General features: G+C 43.9%; 1 protein-coding gene across 6 annotated transcripts in view; it reads left to right on the forward strand.

Annotated features, from left to right (window-relative positions):
- DENND3 (DENN domain containing 3) overlaps positions 1 to 16,188 on the forward strand; it is a 48,689-nt gene extending 32,501 nt beyond the window's left edge. For 4 of the 6 annotated variants that reach the window (XM_083621863.1, XM_083621862.1, XM_083621864.1 and 1 more), the window contains exons 15-24: positions 3,419 to 3,681; positions 4,546 to 4,716; positions 5,359 to 5,488; positions 6,602 to 6,709; positions 7,595 to 7,731; positions 8,371 to 8,531; positions 10,208 to 10,341; positions 12,996 to 13,108; positions 13,217 to 13,354; positions 14,696 to 16,188. In XM_083621863.1, the coding sequence (XP_083477989.1) occupies positions 3,419 to 3,681; positions 4,546 to 4,716; positions 5,359 to 5,488; positions 6,602 to 6,709; positions 7,595 to 7,731; positions 8,371 to 8,531; positions 10,208 to 10,341; positions 12,996 to 13,108; positions 13,217 to 13,354; positions 14,696 to 14,896 (1,556 nt within the window). In that variant the 3' untranslated portion in view covers positions 14,897 to 16,188. The remainder of the gene's footprint in view (positions 1 to 3,418; positions 3,682 to 4,545; positions 4,717 to 5,358; positions 5,489 to 6,601; positions 6,710 to 7,594; positions 7,732 to 8,370; positions 8,532 to 10,207; positions 10,342 to 12,995; positions 13,109 to 13,216; positions 13,355 to 14,695) is intronic. The other 2 variants (XR_014549934.1, XR_014549935.1) reach the window with 1 other exon arrangement.
- The last annotated feature ends 2,395 nt before the right edge of the window (positions 16,189 to 18,583 follow it).

Genomic DNA, 18,583 nt, shown 5'->3' on the forward strand with positions numbered 1-18,583 from the left:
TGCAGGCTTTTCGCATTACGGGCGGGCCTCCGGAATGGATCCCATCCGTAACACAAGGTACCACTGTACAGTGGTGCCTCGGGTTAAGTACTTAATTCGTTCCGGAGGTCCGTACTTAACCTGAAACTGTTCTTAACCTGAAGCACCACTTTAGCTAATGGGGCCTCCTGCTGCTGCCGTGCCGCTGGAGCATGATTTCTGTTCTCATCCTGAAGCAAAGTTCTTAACCCGAGGTACTATTTCTGGGTTAGCGGTGTCTGTAACCTGAAGTGTCTGTAACCTGAAGCGTATGTAACCCGAGGTACTACTGTACTGTGTTTGCCCTAGTCCTGCATCCGTAGCTTAATAACGGTAGGAATGAAATGAGGCCAGTCTTGTTGCAGAGGAAAGTCTATGAGTGAAAAACATGGGATACTTTGGCTGATTCTGTTGCTTCTCTGCAGCGCTATCACCCAAAGTGAGATGGATTTTTAAAATGGTGCCTACCTGGTGCAGGCAAAACTTCCAGCTTCACGTGGTTCGGTTGATGTCTCATTTTACACTTCTAATAACCTGTGCATGTTTGCTACTGAGAGCTGGCATGCATTCCTTGGCCAGCTCTTGAATCTGTCTCTGTGTATATTGGCTTGCACAGCCTAGGCTCAGTGGGAGACTGCGGCAATGATACCAGCAGCAATTGCAGAGTTACTTGAACCATACTTAAAATGGTAAATTGATAATAGTTGCTGAGGTATTTTTTCAGAAGGCAGTTCTGCAGTCACAGATGGTAGGTCTAGGAGCAGCTGATTTTGGTTTTATCTGTGGGACATGGCGGCAGGTTTAGCAATTGTTTTGTGGATGAGGTCTAGCTATCAGTCTGCTGTTGCTTCTCCATGTCTTGCTACGGATCCGTTTCTCCGGTTCCTTCTGCGACTAGGTTGCCGACTTCGTCTCACTTGCCCCATCTCCTCTTGCAAAGCCTATTCCTTATGAAGCCACTTCTTCCATTCAGAAAAAAGAGGATAGATACTTAGAATCATAGAATCATAGAGTTGGAAGAGACCACAAGGGCCATCGAGTCCAACCCCCTGCCAAGCAGGAAACACCATCAGAGCACTCCTGACATATGGTTGTCAAGCCTCTGCTTAAAGACCTCCAAAGAAGGAGACTCCACCACATTCCTTGGCAGCAAATTCCACTGTCGAACAGCTCTTACTGTCAGGAAGTTCTTCCTAATGTTTAGGTGGAATCTTCTTTCTTGTAGTTTGGATCCATTGCTCCGTGTCCGCTTCTCTGGAGCAGCAGAAAACAACCTTTCTCCCTCCTCTATGTGACATCCTTTTATATATTTGAACATGGCTATCATATCACCCCTTAACCTCCTCTTCTCCAGGCTAAACATGCCCAGCTCCCTTAGCCGTTCCTCATAAGGCATTGTTTCCAGGCCTTTGACCATTTTGGTTGCCCTCTTCTGGACACGTTCCAGTTTGTCAGTGTCCTTCTTGAACTGTGGTGCCCAGAACTGGACACAGTACTCCAGGTGAGGTCTGACCAGAGCAGAATACAGTGGCACTATTACTTCCCTTGATCTAGATGCTATACTCCCTATTGATGCAGCCCAGAATTGCATTGGCTTTTTTAGCTGCCGCGTCACACTGTTGGCTCATGTCAAGTTTGTGGCCAACCAAGACTCCTAGATCCTTTTCACATGTACTGCTCTCAAGCCAGGTGTCACCCATCTTGTATTTGTGCCTCTCATTTTTTTTGCCCAAGTGCAATACTTTACATTTCTCCCTGTTAAAATTCATCTTGTTTGTTTTGGCCCAGTTCTCTAATCTGTCAAGGTCGTTTTGAAGTGTGATCCTGTCCTCTGGGGTGTTAGCCACCCCTCCCAGTTTGGTGTCATTTGCCAATTTGATCAGGATGCCCTTGAGTCCATTATCCAAGATAAAGATGTTGAATAAGACCGGGCCCAAGACAGAACCCTGTGGCACCCCACTAGTCACTCTTCTCCAGGATGAAGAGGAACCATTGATGAGCACCCTTTGGGTTCGGTCAGTCAGCCAGTTACAAATCCACTGAGTGGTAGCATAGTCAAGACCGCATTTTACCAGCTTCTTTACAAGAATATCATGGGGCACCTTGTCAAATGCCTTGCTGAAATCAAGGTAGGCTACATCCACTGCGTTCCCTTCATCTACTTGAATTTGAGATGTTAGGGGCCGTAATGGCAGAGGCAGCAGGCCAGGAAGAAGAAAAGCGAGGGCTTACTGTTTTTATTTATATTTTATTGAAAACTTTCAGTGGAGAAATAAACTGGAGGAAGGAAGGAAGGAAAGAGATACAAAACAAAAAGAGAAAAGTGCTGCAAACTGTGACAAAATACAATGTACGGGTATATAAATAATATGATTATTCCAATGAATATAAAATTATTAACAAGTCATTATAATTTTTATAAATGCATTCCAAATATCATTATATTTATCTATACACAATCTGTGTCCAAAAGCAAACCGTTCATATGTTGAGTTATCATATCTTGTATCCATTGATCAAAGGTATTCTCTTTCCAATGAACCAATATCAGTCTTTTGGCTGCAGTAAAAGTGCAAAGAGTCCATCTAAGTTGACCCGCTGTCAAACCCCATATTGTTGGCATATGGTTTAGGCTAATATTCTCATCTGACAATTTTTATCCCCCTCCCCAGTAGTATTTATGCATCCTAATAGGTAAAGGTAAAGGGACCCCTGACCATTAGGTCCAGTCGTGCCCGACTCTGGGGTTGTGGCGCTCATCTCACTTTATTGGCTGAGGGAGCCATGTGGAAGTAAAGCTTCCAGGTCATGTGGCCAGCATGACTAAGCCGCTTCTGGCGAACCAGAGCAGCGCACGGAAACGCCGTCTACCTTCCCGCCAGAGCGGTACCTATTTATCTACTTGCACTTTGATGTGCTTTCGAACTGCTAGGTTGGCAGGAGCAGGGATGGAGCAACGGGAGCTCACCCCGTCGTGGGGATTTGAACCGCCGACCTTCCGATCGGCAAGTCCTAGGCTCTGTGGTTTAACCCACAGCGCCACCTGCGTCCCTATGCATCCTAATACTTTCCTCCAAAAATTCTTAAGCGTTGGACATTGCATAAACATATGTTTCAAACAATCATTTTCCCTATTACATCTCCAGCGACATGTTGTCATAGATAATCCCTTTCTACATGAATGAAACAGAGTCCAATAAATTCTAAATGTTGTAAGACGTGGTTTATAATCTCAAAACACATTTGCCACAGAAGTTAAAACCTTGTCCCACTGCTTGGGTGAAAGGAGGAACTAGTTTGGCTTCCTGTGTCGTGTCGAACCAGGTTAGCCTGACTTTTCTCAGGGTGTCTCAGGTTGTGAAGAAATGTTAACAGGAAATAATGGTTCCTTTCATTTAAGGACATCAGAAACAAATAGACCCAGAAACATTTAAGGACTTTTATACCTACTGGAAGGAAACGGAAGCAGAAGCGCAAGAAGTAAACCTGCCCCCCAGTGTGATAGAACGCTTAGACAAAAACGAATGTGTCTACAAGTTGTCGTCCTCTGTTAAAACAAACAAAGGAGTTGGGAAAATAGCCATGACTCAGAAGCGCTTGTTCCTTCTGACTGAAGGAGTTCGGCCTGGCTACCAAGAGATTGCAACTTTCAGGGACATAGAGGTGAGTGCGACATAGATTCAATAGCTGAATTCCCTAATTTTGAAGATATTTATTATACGACTGCAGATTTGGGGCTACCTTATATCCCAGTTGGTGGCCTTTAAAGAGGCCTTTTATATATTTATGTGCTTTAGGGCTGATGGTGGTATGCACAAGATATAGTTGAGGCAACCCTATATCTGAAACAGTCATTATCATCTTGTGTACGTGTTAGGCTTTTAACATCAGTTTTCCCATACCAGAGTTTAATTTTTCGGGTCAGTTGTGTCTGGGGCATGTTTGGCAACCTGTTCAGTGCTTGAAATTCTTGCCATCTCTTAATGGAACTTACGTGCAAACTCTCCCACCCTCCAGCATTTTAATAATATTGCATACAATACAATCCAGGGGGCTCTGTTGCATCTGCTGCAGGTTTGGAGAATCTTTGGCCATCTGGGTGTTGCTGAACTACAGTTCTCATCAGCCCCAGCAAGCATAGCCAATGGCCAGGCATGATGGAATTTGTAGTTCCGCAACATCTGGTGGTTTCTCCACACCTGCGCTACTGTGACCATTGTTTGTTTAGAGCAGGCACGGCCAAACTTGGCCCTCCAGCTGTTTTGGGACTACAATTCCCATCATCCCTGACCACTGGTCCTGTTAGCTAGGGATGATGGGAGCTGTAGTCCCAAAAAGGAGCTGGAGGGCCAAGTTTGGCCATGCCTGGTTTAGAGAAAAGCAAGTCTCCGGAAAGAGCTTAGCATCTGAGGAACTGAAAAAGTTACGGGGAAGGGATTTGGAGGAGACGGCTGTGTAGCTGTACTTTGCCTCACTTCAGTTTTAAGTTCTAATTTCTCTGTCTTCTCCCACTGCTCCCAAACCCAGGAAGTGAAGAGTACGACAGTTGCTTTCCTGCTTCTCCGGATTCCCACCCTAAAGATAAAAGCCGTGTCCAAAAAGGAGGTTTTCGAAGCAAATCTTAAATCTGAATGTGATCTGTGGCACTTGATGGTGAAGGAGATGTGGGCCGGGAAGAAAATGGCGGACGATCACAAGGTCTGGCACTTTGAATTGGCAGTTGAAATATGTTTTGTATTGTCAAAAGAAAGGTTTTGTATGCTTTTACTATCTCGTTGACTTTTCAAATTTCCATGTTTCGCTCGCCTTCACTTGTAAGAGGAGATTAATAATTAGAGAAGTGAAGTGACCAATTTTGCCAAGACTGCAGCCGTCGTTACAAAAACCACGATACTGTTGATGAATGTGCCTGACATCTTCTGTATCCATATTTTAAATAACTGTTTTGTTGTATGGCTTCCTTGGCACACATTTCAACCTGATTCTGGATAGATTGGTGCAATCCATTTTTACTGTTAATGGGATGGTAGTTAAAGGTCCTGAAGGAAAGTATTTCCTCCCCTAAACTTAATAAGTAAACAAACAAAGGCTTCGTATTGTTAGATTGAATTTGGTAATGTGATTATATAGAATATTGCATTATGCACACATGCAAAGCCGAATGGGATGATCATGGACATACACACTGGGAGATAAACATGGGCTTTTTCTTAAAACAAAAGGAACAGAAGGCAAAAAGCAAGTATTATTATTATTTATTGAATTTATATACCGCCCTATACCCGGAGGTCTCAGGGCGGTTCACAGAACATAATGGCTTCTTTTCATTTTGTCCCCTAGGACCCTCAATATATTCAACAAGCACTTACGAACGTTCTCCTGATGGATGCAGTCGTGGGTATACTGCAGTCCTCTAAGATCATTTATGCTGCTTCCAAGCTATCTTACTTTGACAAGATGAAGAATGAAGGTGAGCTGGTTTGTGGCTTAAATGCTCCTGCTAGAACCGTTGTTCTGTATCTAAGAGTGTCGTCCAGAACTCTGTTGGGCCAAGGCATCTCCAATCATAATAATAATAATAATAAATTTTATTTATATCCCGCCCTCGCCAGCCGAAGCCGGGCTCAGGGCGGCTAACAACAATAAAATAATACAACATTCTAAAATCATTTCATTATAAAATTAATTCAAATCAAATTGATGGCAACCATTGGGCTAGAGTTCTGTGAAGATTGCCAAAGGAGGGAGTCAGGCTGTGCCCTGGCCAAAGGCCTGGTGGAACAGCTCTGTCTTGCAGGCCCTGCGGAAAGATATCAAGTCCCGCAGGGCCCTAGTCTCTTGTGACAGAGTGTTCCACCAGATCGGAGCTACAGCCGAAAAAGCCCTGGCTCTAGTTGAGGCCAGCCTAACCTCTCTGTGGCCTGGGACCTTCAAGATGTTTTTGTTTGAAGACCGTAAGTTCCTCTGTGGGACATACCAGGAGAGGCGGTCCTGTAGGTACGAGGGTCCTAGGCCATATAGGGCTTTACAGGTTAAAACCAGCACCTTAAACCTGATCCTATACTCCACTGGGAGCCAGTGCAGCTGGTATAGCACCAGGTGAATGTGATCCCACGGCAAGGACCCCCTAAGGAGTCTCGCCGCGGCATTCTGCACCTGCTGGAGTTTCTGGGTCAGTCTCAAGGGCAGCCCCACATAGAGCGAGTTACAATAATCCAGTCTGGAGGTGACCGTCGTGTGGATCACAGTGGCTAGGTCAGGGCGAGAGAGATAAGGAGCCAACTGCTTAGCTTGGCGGAGATGAAAAAATGCCACCTTTGTTATAGCTGCAATCTGCGCCTCCATGGAAAGGGAGGTGTCGAAGATTACACCCGAACTCTTAACGGACGGCGCTGGCACTAATTGCGCCCCCGCAAGAGATGCTGGGACCTGTTGTGTGACTATTCTGACTGCCTTCCAAACGGACTTCTGTTTTCATTCTGTGACTGGCCTTTATTTCTTCAGGCATTTGCATGTGTTTATCCTCTTGGGCCTGACAGTAACTTTGAAAAACAACAACATATATTTGTTTGCTCTTCTTCAGTGCCCATGATGGTCCCCAAAACAACAAGAGAAACGCTCAAGCACAAGATTAATCCATCAGCTGGGGAAACTTTTCCACAAGCAATAGAAGTCTTACTTTACACACCAGGTATGGAATACTGTATTCCTGGAAGGGGTGCGTGTCAGGGAACAATTGGAGTTGGTGGAACTCGGTGACATTACAGCACCCCAGTGTGTCGGGATGGGGTATGTTGGCTTCTCAACAAGTTGGGGTAGATAACAGAAAGAGGCCTCCTGGTGAGATACATGGCCGAGGAGAGGAGGCAATAAGAACTCTGGTATCCTCATTCCAAGGCCAAATATTTATCTCACTACAAAGTGGCGCTGTGGTCTAAACCACTGAGCCTCTTGGGCTTGCCGATTGGAAGGTCGGCAGTTCGAATCCCCGCGATGGGGTGAGCTCCCGTTGCTTGGTCCCAGCTCCTGCCAACCTAGCAGTTCAAAAGCATGCCAGTGCAAGTAGATAAATAGGTACTTCTCCAGTGGGAAGGTAAACAGTGTTTCCATGCACTCTGGTTTCCATCGAGGTATTCTGTTGTGCCAGAAGCGGTTTAGTCCTGCTGGTCACATGACCTGGAAAGCTGTCTGTGGACAAACACCAGCTCCCTTGGCCTGAAAGCGAGATGAGCACCGCAACCCCATAGTCGCCTTTGACTGGACTTAACCGTCCAGGGATCCTTTACCTTTTACCTTTATTTATCTCACTATTCTGTGTAGGCTAAATCAGGGTTAAGCTTTGTTAAATATAGGGACTGTCTTGAACAAAAACACTTCTTAGTGGAAAAGGTAACAGCTGAGGGAGACGTTAATAGGCATCAAGAAATACAGCTGCTCTTCAGTGTTCCCCAGTAACCCAATCTGTAAGATGGCATAGCCAGATGTATACTCTTAGATAGTATATTGCCCGATAATGTATTTGGTTCAAACGTATTTTATATCAAGTGTGTCACTGTTTTCTCCTTCCAACGCTTAGGGCAACTTGATCCAGCAGAAAAGCACGGGGATGCCCACCCAAAATTATGGTGTGCCTTAAATGAGGGGAAGGTGGTCGTGTTCGATGCATCTACGTGGTCCATACAGCACTATCTTAAAGTAGGAAACTCTACACTGGTAAGTAACACTGTGCAAATACCACATAATTTTTAATTTGCTAGCAAAAAGTATTGAAATGCACATGGGCGTTTTGACTTTTTAAACTTTTCCATCCATTTTGTTTTTGTTTTGGTAGATGTGAGTTGTGTTGGGGGGTTTTTATGTTTCATTGTTATTTATGTGACAATATATTCTGTCCAGATATACTGTGTCACGAAATCCGGGGAATGGCGCAGAAGGAAAACCACCCGTGTTTTTTTCTTGGGAGGTAAATAATGCTAATGAAATTGACGCACACTGTTTGGAATTCTTCAAGGCTTCACTGAGAGATGGGGGCAAAGAGACTTCAAGGAGGACCTGAGAGGCGCAGGTTTCTATGCAACATATGTCAGAAAGGGGTGCAGGTGTTTCCTTAAGTTCAGTAGAGACAGATGCTTCTCCTCCCTCAGAGAACAGTGTTTGGGATAGGGAACTGCCCATCCAAGAGACTCAAGGTTACAGACAGTTAAGTGGAATTTCACCTCTGGAAAACATTTGTGTGTCTTTCAGAATCATCAAGGCTTTTCAGGGATTTAATGTTTTGGTGTGATATTGAGAGCTTCCATGCTGCAGTGATATAGTCTTGCTGAGTATTTCTTCTTCTTCTTACAAATGCAGAATTGTATGGTAATGGTGGAACAAAGCCAAGTCTGGATTGGTTCTCAGGACTCCATTATCTATTTGATCAACACCCACAGCATGTCTTGCAATAAGCAGCTGAACGACCATCGCTCCGAAGTTGTGGACATCATTGTGAAAAATGGAGATAGCAGCTCCAGGTCAGCTGAATATATAGTATGGCAGGTTCTCTTGTTCAAAGACCAACTGGGATTGTATCCTGAGTGTAAGGGACCAGGGGAGAGAGAGAGAGAGAGAGAGAGAGAGAGAGAGAGAGAGAGAGAGAGAGAGACTTCTATTGGTGGACCCTCTTTTTCCTCAAAGTGTTTCCCTCAAAATGGAACTATGACGTGCTGCCAAAAACCAGGCTGTGAACCTTCTGATAGGCAGTAGCTTGAGGAATTTCTGAGTCCCTTAGGGACCTCTACCTTTCAGCCCACCTCTGGGTGAAAAATGGAGAGCAGCTTTGAATTCATTTCCCCCAAAACCTAGAGGGCACAGAACTTATTAACAAAGCTTAGTGGAAACTATTGTTGGAATACAAGGGGGTAGCTTTGCAACTGTGCAGTCTTAGCATGTGGGGGGAATTTTAGTGAGAAGTTTTTTAAACCCAATGAAGCCAAATTTCCAAGTATGAGGAATTTCATGGGGAAGGAAGAGGAAGCACAGTAAAAGGGTTGCACATGAGAGCTGTGGGAACTACAACCACTCATGGCTTTTGCGAGAGAAGCTGGATGATGCACCAGTTTGTAAAACATTTCTGTTCCCTTGTACATGTCTGGGTATCCACTTGAAATATTTCACCTATAAATTTTAAGTGAAAAACAGAGATGGGGAACCTGCAGTCCTCTTGTCGTCCTGCACTACAAAATCTCTGACTCCTGGTCATGCTGGTTTTTGCTGATTGGGAGGTGAAATCCAATAATTTCTATAGGTCCAAAGGTTCCCTTGCCCCGAGGTACTGGCTGGTTCTCTCCTGTCACCTGCAGAACTTTCTAATCCATGAGATGTGTCAAAATAGCAAGAAAGCTCCTTGCGAAGAGATGAGCTTAGAAACTAGAAAATGTACGTAATTCGTCTTCCAGTCACATTTTCGCCTTTTGTCCAGGTGGATGTTGGGGAGGTATGAGTACATTTGAAATAAGAGCAGTCCAGTTTTGAGCTGAGGTCTTAGTTCCAAAAGCTGGTTCCTCAGTAGTGTGTGTGTGTGTGTGTGTGTGTGTGTCTCAATATCTAATTTATGAGATTGGATATAGTAGGCTATTTTATGGATGTAAACAGCAGCACAGCCCTAAAGCAGGAGAAATGTTATTGGACAAGTTTTAGTTCACTCCTTCTGCATTGCATTGAAGGGAGGCTAGAATCTAGATATCACAAAACTTGGAATGCGATTTTTTTTAGCTTAAAAGCAGGAGGGGTAAAGGTAATGTTTCAAGACTGAACAATACACACCACACACACACACACACACTGACTTCTCGGGCAAATAGTGGCTCATGAATAGAATTACATGTTGTTACCTCAACCACAGTACAGTGGTACCTCGGTTTTTGAACGTTTTGGAAGTCGAATGTTTCGGTTTTCGAACATCGAAAACCTGAAAGTGAATGCTTCGGTTTTTGAATGCTTTTTGGAAGTTGAATGTGCCACACGGCTTCCGTATTGAGTCTTGCGTAAGTAAATGCTTCGGTTTTCAGACGTTTTGGAACTCAAGTGGTCTTCCGGAATGGATTATGTTCGAAAACCGAGATACCACTGTATTACTTTTTATGTCGACTTTTTAAATTTTTTTGTAACACATGTCCTAACATCACGTACTTTCCTTGCACATGTGCAGTGAGGCCTATTCTTGCAGCGTGGACGGAACAGTGATTATGTGGGACATCAGCACCTTGAAAGTCAACCACCGATTCCAGCTGCCCTGTGAAACTCTGACTGCTATCAAATTCCACAGTAACAGGCTTTGGTGCTGTAAGTTTCCTGTGTCTTCATCTACCTGAAAAGAATGTAATTTAAAAGGAAGAGGGTGGGGAAGCCACATCTGACTTTGATTCATAAGAAATCGGCCACCTTCAGCCTTCCCCTGCTCTTTCTTGGAGACCGTCAGCCAAATGCTTATAATAACTTTAGCAGACTACGGCTGAAACCGTGGGACTGATTAATTTAAATTTCATTTCTGGGAAGACTCTTCCTTGCTGCAAATGTAGGCGTGTTGTTTCAATGCTTTGTCAGAAGCATTTATCTGCATTAGGAAGAGAGCTCACCTGGTGCTCATGAACCTGACAAACTCCTATCAGAAACAGGAGTTTTCCTAACAGCGTTGGTATTTCCCTTCAATGCTTAATAGGAAGAAGGCAGCACCAGAAAATAGGGGGAGCCCCCAAACGGTGCAGTGAACCAGATTAGGGTCCCAAACATGTTCTCTTTTCTTTCCTGTGAATCATTTACAGTGGTACCTCTAGTTACTAACTTAATTCGTCCCGGAGGTCTGTTCTCAACCTGAAACTGTTCTCAACTAGAGGCATCCTTTCACTAATGGGGCCTCTTGCTGCCGCTGTGCCGCCGGCACACGATTTCCATTCTCATCCAGGGGCAAAGTTCTCAACTCAAGGTACTGTATTTTTCGCTCTATAGGACGTACTTTTTCCCCTCCAAAAATTAAGGGGAAATGTGTGTGCGTCCTCTGGAGCGAATGCAGGCTCCCTGGCTTCAGCGATAGCAACGTGAAGCCTCCGAAGCGCAGAGGGAGCAAGACTCTCCCGGCTTCAGCGAAAGGGACCCGAAACCTTTGGAGTGCAGCGCGAGGTCCTGCTGTGTTCCAAAGGCTTCAGGCGGCTATCCCTGAAGCCTTTGGAGCGCAGCGGGAACTCGCACTGTGCTCCAAAGGCTTCGGGTTCCTTTCACTGAAGCCGGGAGAGCAAGACTCCTGGCTTCAGCAGAGAGGGGGAGCTGTGTAGCGCCCCTTCAGCCAAGCGGGAGGAGAAATGGAAGGGGCTCCATTTCTCCTGCGGTTTCGCTGAAGGGGTGCTGAGCAGAGAGGGGGAGAATTTTTTTTCTTGTTCTCCCCCTCTAAAACAAGGTGCGTCCTATGGTTGGGTGCGTCCTATAGAGCGAAAAATACGGTAACTTTTCCAGGTTAGCAGAGTCTGTAACCTGAAGCGTTTGTAACTGAGACGTTTGTAACTCGAGGTGCCACTGTATATCCTTTTGCTAAACTATTCCATAGTTAAGAATATTAGTGTTAAGGTTAGAAACAGAAATACAAGGTGTGACCGGAAAGTTGGGTGAATGGTCACAGAAATCGGACAGAAATCTGATACAATGCACCATTGACAATGTTCGTAGAACTTTTGGAAACTTCTGGAGAAGTCCTCTTTTCATACTGCTTTCAGTTCCCTCGTCGCAGCAGCTTGGACATGTGAAATGTTGGGAAATCTGTGCCCTTTCAGGGCAGATTTCAGTTTTGGAAAAAGAAAGAAATTTGGTGGGGCCGGATCGGGAGAATATGGAGGGTGGGACAACTCAGTAACCTCAGGAACGATTTCACATGGGATATGAAATCCTTTTGCCATCCTTCAGATGGCCAAACGTTGATCCCGCATCAATAACTCTTCAACTCTGTCGCCATTTGCTGCCGTTCAGTTTGTTGACGGTCTGCCAGACTGAGGGCCATCTTCAGTTTTTTGCCACCCTTCATGGAAATGCTTAAACCACTCATACGCTGTCTTTCGGGTTACAGCTTCATCTCTGTACACAATTGTGAGCATTTCGTGGGTTTCCGATGCCGTTTTACCCAATTTGAAACAGAATTTCATATTGACTCTCTGCTCCATTTTCAATCACAACGCACTGCACTATTAACATCGCAAGGGATCGTCACTTTAGGAGAGCGAGAAAAATTCTCAGGGATGACTCACACCCCAGCCATCACCCCTTTAATCTTCTACCCTCGGGCAGGAGATATAGAAGTATAATCAGCTGTACCAACAGGCTAAAAAATAGCTTCTATCCGTGGGCTGTTAGGCTGTTGAACAGAAAATAACATAGCGAAATTGACTTGCGAGGTGGTGTGTTATTCGATAAGAGATTGAGTGTTTGGGGGTGGGGGAGGGAGGTTGTACAATGACAATAAAGATATTATTATTATTACTAAACAGCCCCAAGATGGACAGGTCATGGCCGAGAGTTTAGACTAAATGTGATCCACCTGGAGAAGGAACTGGAGAACCACTCCAGTATTTTGCCGAGAATAAAAAAGAAGAAGCTTTGAGAAGAAAGTGAGAGTTTCCAAGGCATGCACTGGTTCATGGGGTCACGGAGAGTCGAACACGACTAAGACGACCAAACAACAACAAAACAGCTGCCACATGGACGTAGGCCGTCAAATAAATTCTGAGACACGTGTGCCTATGTTAGCTGAGATACGGACAGACACCTCCCATATGTCTCTGTGAATCCGGCAGTTCCTATTATCACGTACAGGGGTGATTCACCCTACTTTTTGGTCATGCCTTGTATTTACTTATTTAGTGTAAAGGATCCATGCACCACCATCTTCATTTCTGCTTTAATGAGACAATAATAATATCTTTGTCACTAAGTGCTTTATGAATGTTTGTTTTAAGGTGTAGGGACCTGTATTCTGGTCCTCTCAACAAATGGTATTATTCGGCAAAGGGTACAAATGGACGACAACGTGAGAGCTATGCCCTTCCTCTGTTTCCAGTTGTTCCCCGAGGTATGTAACAGTAGTCGATTTGTTACTACCACCTTAACCTAAACATGCTAGACAATCCTTCGCATTAAAACGAGTATTCTCTTGCCTTTCTCTTCGCTTTTGCCTTAGAGTGAGCAAGTGTTGGCATCATGTTCAGCGAGCACTGAGTTGTATTTCTGGAATATGACTGATCTCTCGACACCCTCTCAAAAGATCAGCCTGCAAGACTGCTCAGAGATCACGTGTATGATGAAAGTTAAAAACCAGGTAAATCAGATGCAAAGGAATTCTGCTTGCCTCTTGTGGCTTATTCAGTGATCTCAGCTATGATACAGAAGTCCGCCTAGGTTTATGCAAGAGCTGCTTGCTAACTCCGTTGAATTGTGGTTCATTGAATTAACTTCTCCCCTCTCTATAATTACAAGCTGCTTTTGAAGCTCCTCTCAGATTTGCCACATCACAAATCTAAAGTTCTGTTCGGCTCATGGATTTGGTTTCAGGGTTCTTTAGCTATAATCCTCTCGTTGTTTAATGAACCAGCCACACTTGGAAAGTATTTTTTTGTATTTTTCCTTCAAGGACTCCAGAATGGCATTGCGTAGCTTTTTCATGACGCATCCAGAATTAGTGAAGGCAAAATGGTGTGTTCTGTCATTTATCAGTTTGCTTGTATCTGACAGCCTGTGGATAACCATACTCTCCCCTTCCTAGTTATAACTACCAACTATTTATAATTTACTTACAATGGAGTGGGCAGTCTCAAATACCTTATTTTAATTTAAATAACAATTACCGTACTACTCCGTGTATAAGACCAGGTTTTTTTCTGTAAAATTTATGTTTAAAAGTTGGGGTCGTCTTATACATGGATAGTGCATAGGGTGGACGTTTGATTGGTTGTTGCCACAGCTGTCAGCGGCTTTTGGACGTCTTATGGTTATTGCGTCAATGGCTGGTGTTGATTGGCTGGCGCTGTGGTAATAGGGCGGGTGATTGGCAGCTTCTGCCAGCGAGAGGACAGTCAAGAGGTGGATTTTGTGATGCGTGTTGGTGAGCGATTTTTGGCAACCCCACAAAAAAAGGTCAACAACTCTGGGTAACCTCCCAAGCTCAACAACTCTGTGCCATCTCCCCCCATTTTCTTAAATTAGAGCCGCCAAAAATAGGGGGTGTCTTATACATGGAAAAGTACGGTAATATAATATACAGTATAAAAGTGTGGTAATATACGGTGATGCTAGCTTTCATGGTTACTAAATGTTAAACTTCACTTGGTTATGCAGCTAACATGTCGAGTTGATCCATATTTCTATGTAGTTCCCTGTTTTCCTGTTTCAACAAAACACCTTCTCAGAAATGTATGCTGAGGCATTAAAGATGAGATATATATTTGTGTCTCCTGAAGGTGATCACATATGCCAAAACAAGTTGGGCATTAGTACTTGTATTAATAAATTAGCTATTAGTCACCAGTTTGAGGTGTCTCCCATCTCCTTGCTTTCTTGCAGCTGCTCCTGTTACTGCTGGAATAAATGATAAAATAATCCATATTTACATTCACAATGGAAATACAGTGTTTTGTTTTAAAAGGACATGTTTGCCTTTCAGATATGGGTTGGCGGCAGAGGTCTTTCTCAAGGCAAAACCAAAGGAAAGATCTATGTGGTTGATGTGGAAAAGAAAACGGTGGAGAAAGAATTGGTTGGGCACATCGATACGGTGAAAGCTCTTTGCTCAGCAGAGGACAGATACGTTCTTAGCGGCTCTGGAAAGGAAGAAGGGAAGATAGCAATCTGGAAGGTTGAATAAAGTTCAGTGTTTCGGTTTTGTTTAATTCAGTTTTTAAGGCTGGGAACAGAGAGTCCGTTGGCTTCAGTCTTGTGTGTATCTTGTTCTTCCTTCAATGTTTTAACTTATCAGATCACTTTTCAGGGTAATTGTTCTAGAATTTCTGTTCTAGAATAGTAGAAGTAAATTTATATTATGACCATGAATACACTGAGTAAGAAACTTGAAAATGCACTAGGAAATCATTGAATGAGTCTTTAATATCAAATTGTAGATACCACCTGAAGTTTATTATTTGCTGAGTTGTAGGATCAATGGCACCTTGTTCAGACAGCGTAATCGGGTTCTGTGCTTCCTGAACGACAGACTGTTGCAGTGAAATTAATCGGGCAAAGTCCGTTAAGCTTAGAAGGGTGAATGATGACTATTGCCCTTAAGATTATATAGGGTCATTTAAATGGGATAAGTTGGTTGACAGAGACCTGTCTTTTCCTGGCTTACCATTGTTGATCTCAAGACTCGTTCCAGGTTGAGTTACTCCACTGAGAATGAACGAGGACGCTTTTGCAAGGGAGGTTCTCACTACACTGTAGAGATCACTATAGTAAAATATAAGCTTTTCCCGCCCAAGGTGAGATTTTTCCACTAGCAATAGTGCATTGAAGAAATTTCCCCTTCCGAGGATTGTGGTTACTTGCTGATCTGAAAGTAAATTGTAAATCAGGTTCTCAATGCCCTAAAATTGGGACTGCTGCTTTCTTTGTTTATACGTTTAACACACTCCAGTGAGATGGAATAATTTTATATTGTACCTTAATTTTCAAAGGTGCTCCCATTTATTTGCGAACATAAGCTATGCCACTCTGCCCTTTTCAAATGCTTTTCCTTCCTGCAGCCTTTCAAAAAGTTTGCAAGTTACATTGCCAGGTGCATCACACAAAATGCCGACTTGAAGCAACTGGTGCTCTGATACGTTTCCCTTCAACAGACATTCACACCAGGAGTCCTTACTCACAAATGAGTCGTTCCCCTGCCATTTTTTTTATATTTATAGCTGAAATGTAAATAAGCAATTCTGTCCTCCAACTTTTTAACATATAAAGTAATTACATAGAGAGCCTGAAGGAAACTTTTGATGGCCTTAACTTTCGTATTGGGATAGTGTGCTGGATAGCGTTGTAAAGACAGAAATGTTTGCTATTTTTGTAAACAGTTTAATAAAAGATTGAAGTGTTACAAATTGCTAATTTCATATACCCTATGAGTAACAGAAGGATTTCTATCTACTAATAAAACCATGCCTTTTTGGAGTAGCTGAAGCTAACTTTTCAATTTTTTAGCTACTGAAAAATCTGTACTGAATGTAACGGGTTGGAATAGTGAATACAAAGATCAGCTTGAGAAGGACAGGCTTCATACTTCAGCTGACATCAAACATCTTTATCCAAATACGTGTGGAAACTGTGACTTATGTATTGCACTGCCATGTCTACCTCTAAGAGGAGCAGATTTCTCCAGCAGGTAAAGGGTAAAGGGACCCCTGACCATTAGGTCCAGTTGTGGCCGACTCTCGGGTTGCGGTGCTCATCTCGCTTTATTGGCCGAGGGAGCCAGCGTATAGCTTCAGGGTCATGTGGCCAGCATGACTAAGCCGCTTCTGGTGAACCAGAGCAGCACACAGAAACACCGTTTACCTTCCTGCTGGAGCGGTACCTATTTATCTACTTGCACATTGACGTGCTTTCGGACTGCTAGGTTGGCAGGAGCAGGGACCGAGCAATGGGAGCTCACCCCGTCGCGGGGATTCGAACCTCCGTCCTTATGATCGGCTTGGAGAGAGATGTGAGGGTGACTTCCAAAAGTTTATTTGCTTCTGCAATGATGAGGCGCTTCCTTTTAAGTAAGCACACCTGAGTTTCCAGCGTGCACACAAAACATTTGTCCAATCTGGTGCAAGATCACTCTGTTCTCCTTGTAGGACCTTCATAAAAGAGCAAGCAGGTAAAAAATGGAAAACAAGCGAGGTCCCAACCAAAGAAGAATGGCGACTTAAACTGATGGCATACGCGCAGCTTGCAGATTTAACATATAGAAAGAATAAGAGAAACAAGAAGAATATATGTGTAAAGAAGACTGGGAAATGTTTACTGATTATTTGGGTGAAAATTGTATGCACTTAAAAACACTGGTAGCATTAAGATGAATTCAACAGCGTAAACAAGTTTTGATGGTGTAACAATGGATTACCGAATGGTTTAGTTCATATAAAATATGCAGGGATGTATGGTATGCAAAATGAACCACAAAAAGAGAAGAAGGGAAGTCATTGATTTAAGGTCTAAATGAACATTTTGAATTGTAAATTATTTTTTTTAAATTATATATATATGAGCAAGCAGGTCAGCACAGAGTAAAATTTAATTGGAACCCAAAGTATTAATGGCACGAGAGACGAGGCACGCAGCCTTTTTGTAGACCACCACCAAGTGAAATTTAACAAGCCACCTGAATTATTAGCAGCCAGTCTTTCAAAGATAAGTAGTACACAGCTGTTGTGACTTCCTTCTTCATTTTCAAACTCTGATAGCATCGGAGTTTTGAGCCAGAGAAGCATTTGTGCTGATTCGTACTTGTGTTGCTTGCCTCAAATGAAAGGACATATATTCTAGGCAGCACCAGCAATGGACACAGCAGTCGCTGCTCTGTTCACCGTTTGGTCGTGCTGATCGGCTGAGACACAGCTCTTGAGCCTGGTGGGTTTGCAGCGTAAGAAGGTGCACTGGGGACAGCAAATGTGTCAAACTGGTACTGGGCACCTTCTGTATTGCTCACTAAGCTGGGCACAGAGCATCCTCCACAACACACCTTGCAATACGATGGCCGGTCTCTGCCATCCTTTTCAATGCAGGGAGCAAAGTAAAGAGAAGCTTTGGTGCTCCAGTAGGTGCTGGAGAAAGGACATAAGAAAAGCCATGCTGAATTTATTGATTAGATTTCCCTCCCACCTTTCCTCCAGGGAGCTGTATCTGCTGGCATGTATCACCCCCTTCCCATCTTAACCTCACAAAACCCCTGTGAGGTAGGTGAGACTAAGAGACAGTGGCTGGTCCAAGGTCACCCAATGAGCTTCTTGACTGAATAGGGAGCATCTCCCCATCCTATTCCACCAGGAAGCAATGCAGGGAGGCAGCGGTCCTTGCTTACTGATGCTGCAGTATTTGGCATTCAGTAGTGTACCATTCTGTCTCCGAAAGGTCCAAGTAACTATCAGAGCTAAAAGCTGTTAACATATTTTGTCCTGTGTCCCTTTAATGCCTCCTAGCTCAGCCTCCGTCTCTAAATAACAGCTTGTTGGAAACAGCAGAAGCAAACCCAGTTGGTTTTTCTGTAGGCTTCTGGATTGGAAAGCAGGCGAGAGATACTGATATGGCACAACTTTCTGGTCCTGATAAAATGGGCTTGTTTTTGCCTTGCAGCTTTTCAGGCAGAGAGAAGCCTTCCTCTCGTCTCCGCTTAGGAAAAGGGAGGGTGTGTGTGTTAAATACTCCCTCGTCCCTTCTCACCCCCCCAACATAAACTTTACTAGCTGGAATGAATAAACGGAGCGTAAGGATGACATGAGTCAGGAGCAGAATCCTGGTGACACATCATTTGCCTTTTAAGTTGGTCCCCCCTCTCTCTGAAAAAAAGCCTGTCTTTGTAACGTGA

The sequence above is a fragment of the Podarcis filfolensis genome (assembly GCF_964270895.1).
Source record: "Podarcis filfolensis genome assembly, chromosome: 7".
NCBI classification, from domain to species: domain Eukaryota; kingdom Metazoa; phylum Chordata; class Lepidosauria; order Squamata; family Lacertidae; genus Podarcis; species Podarcis filfolensis.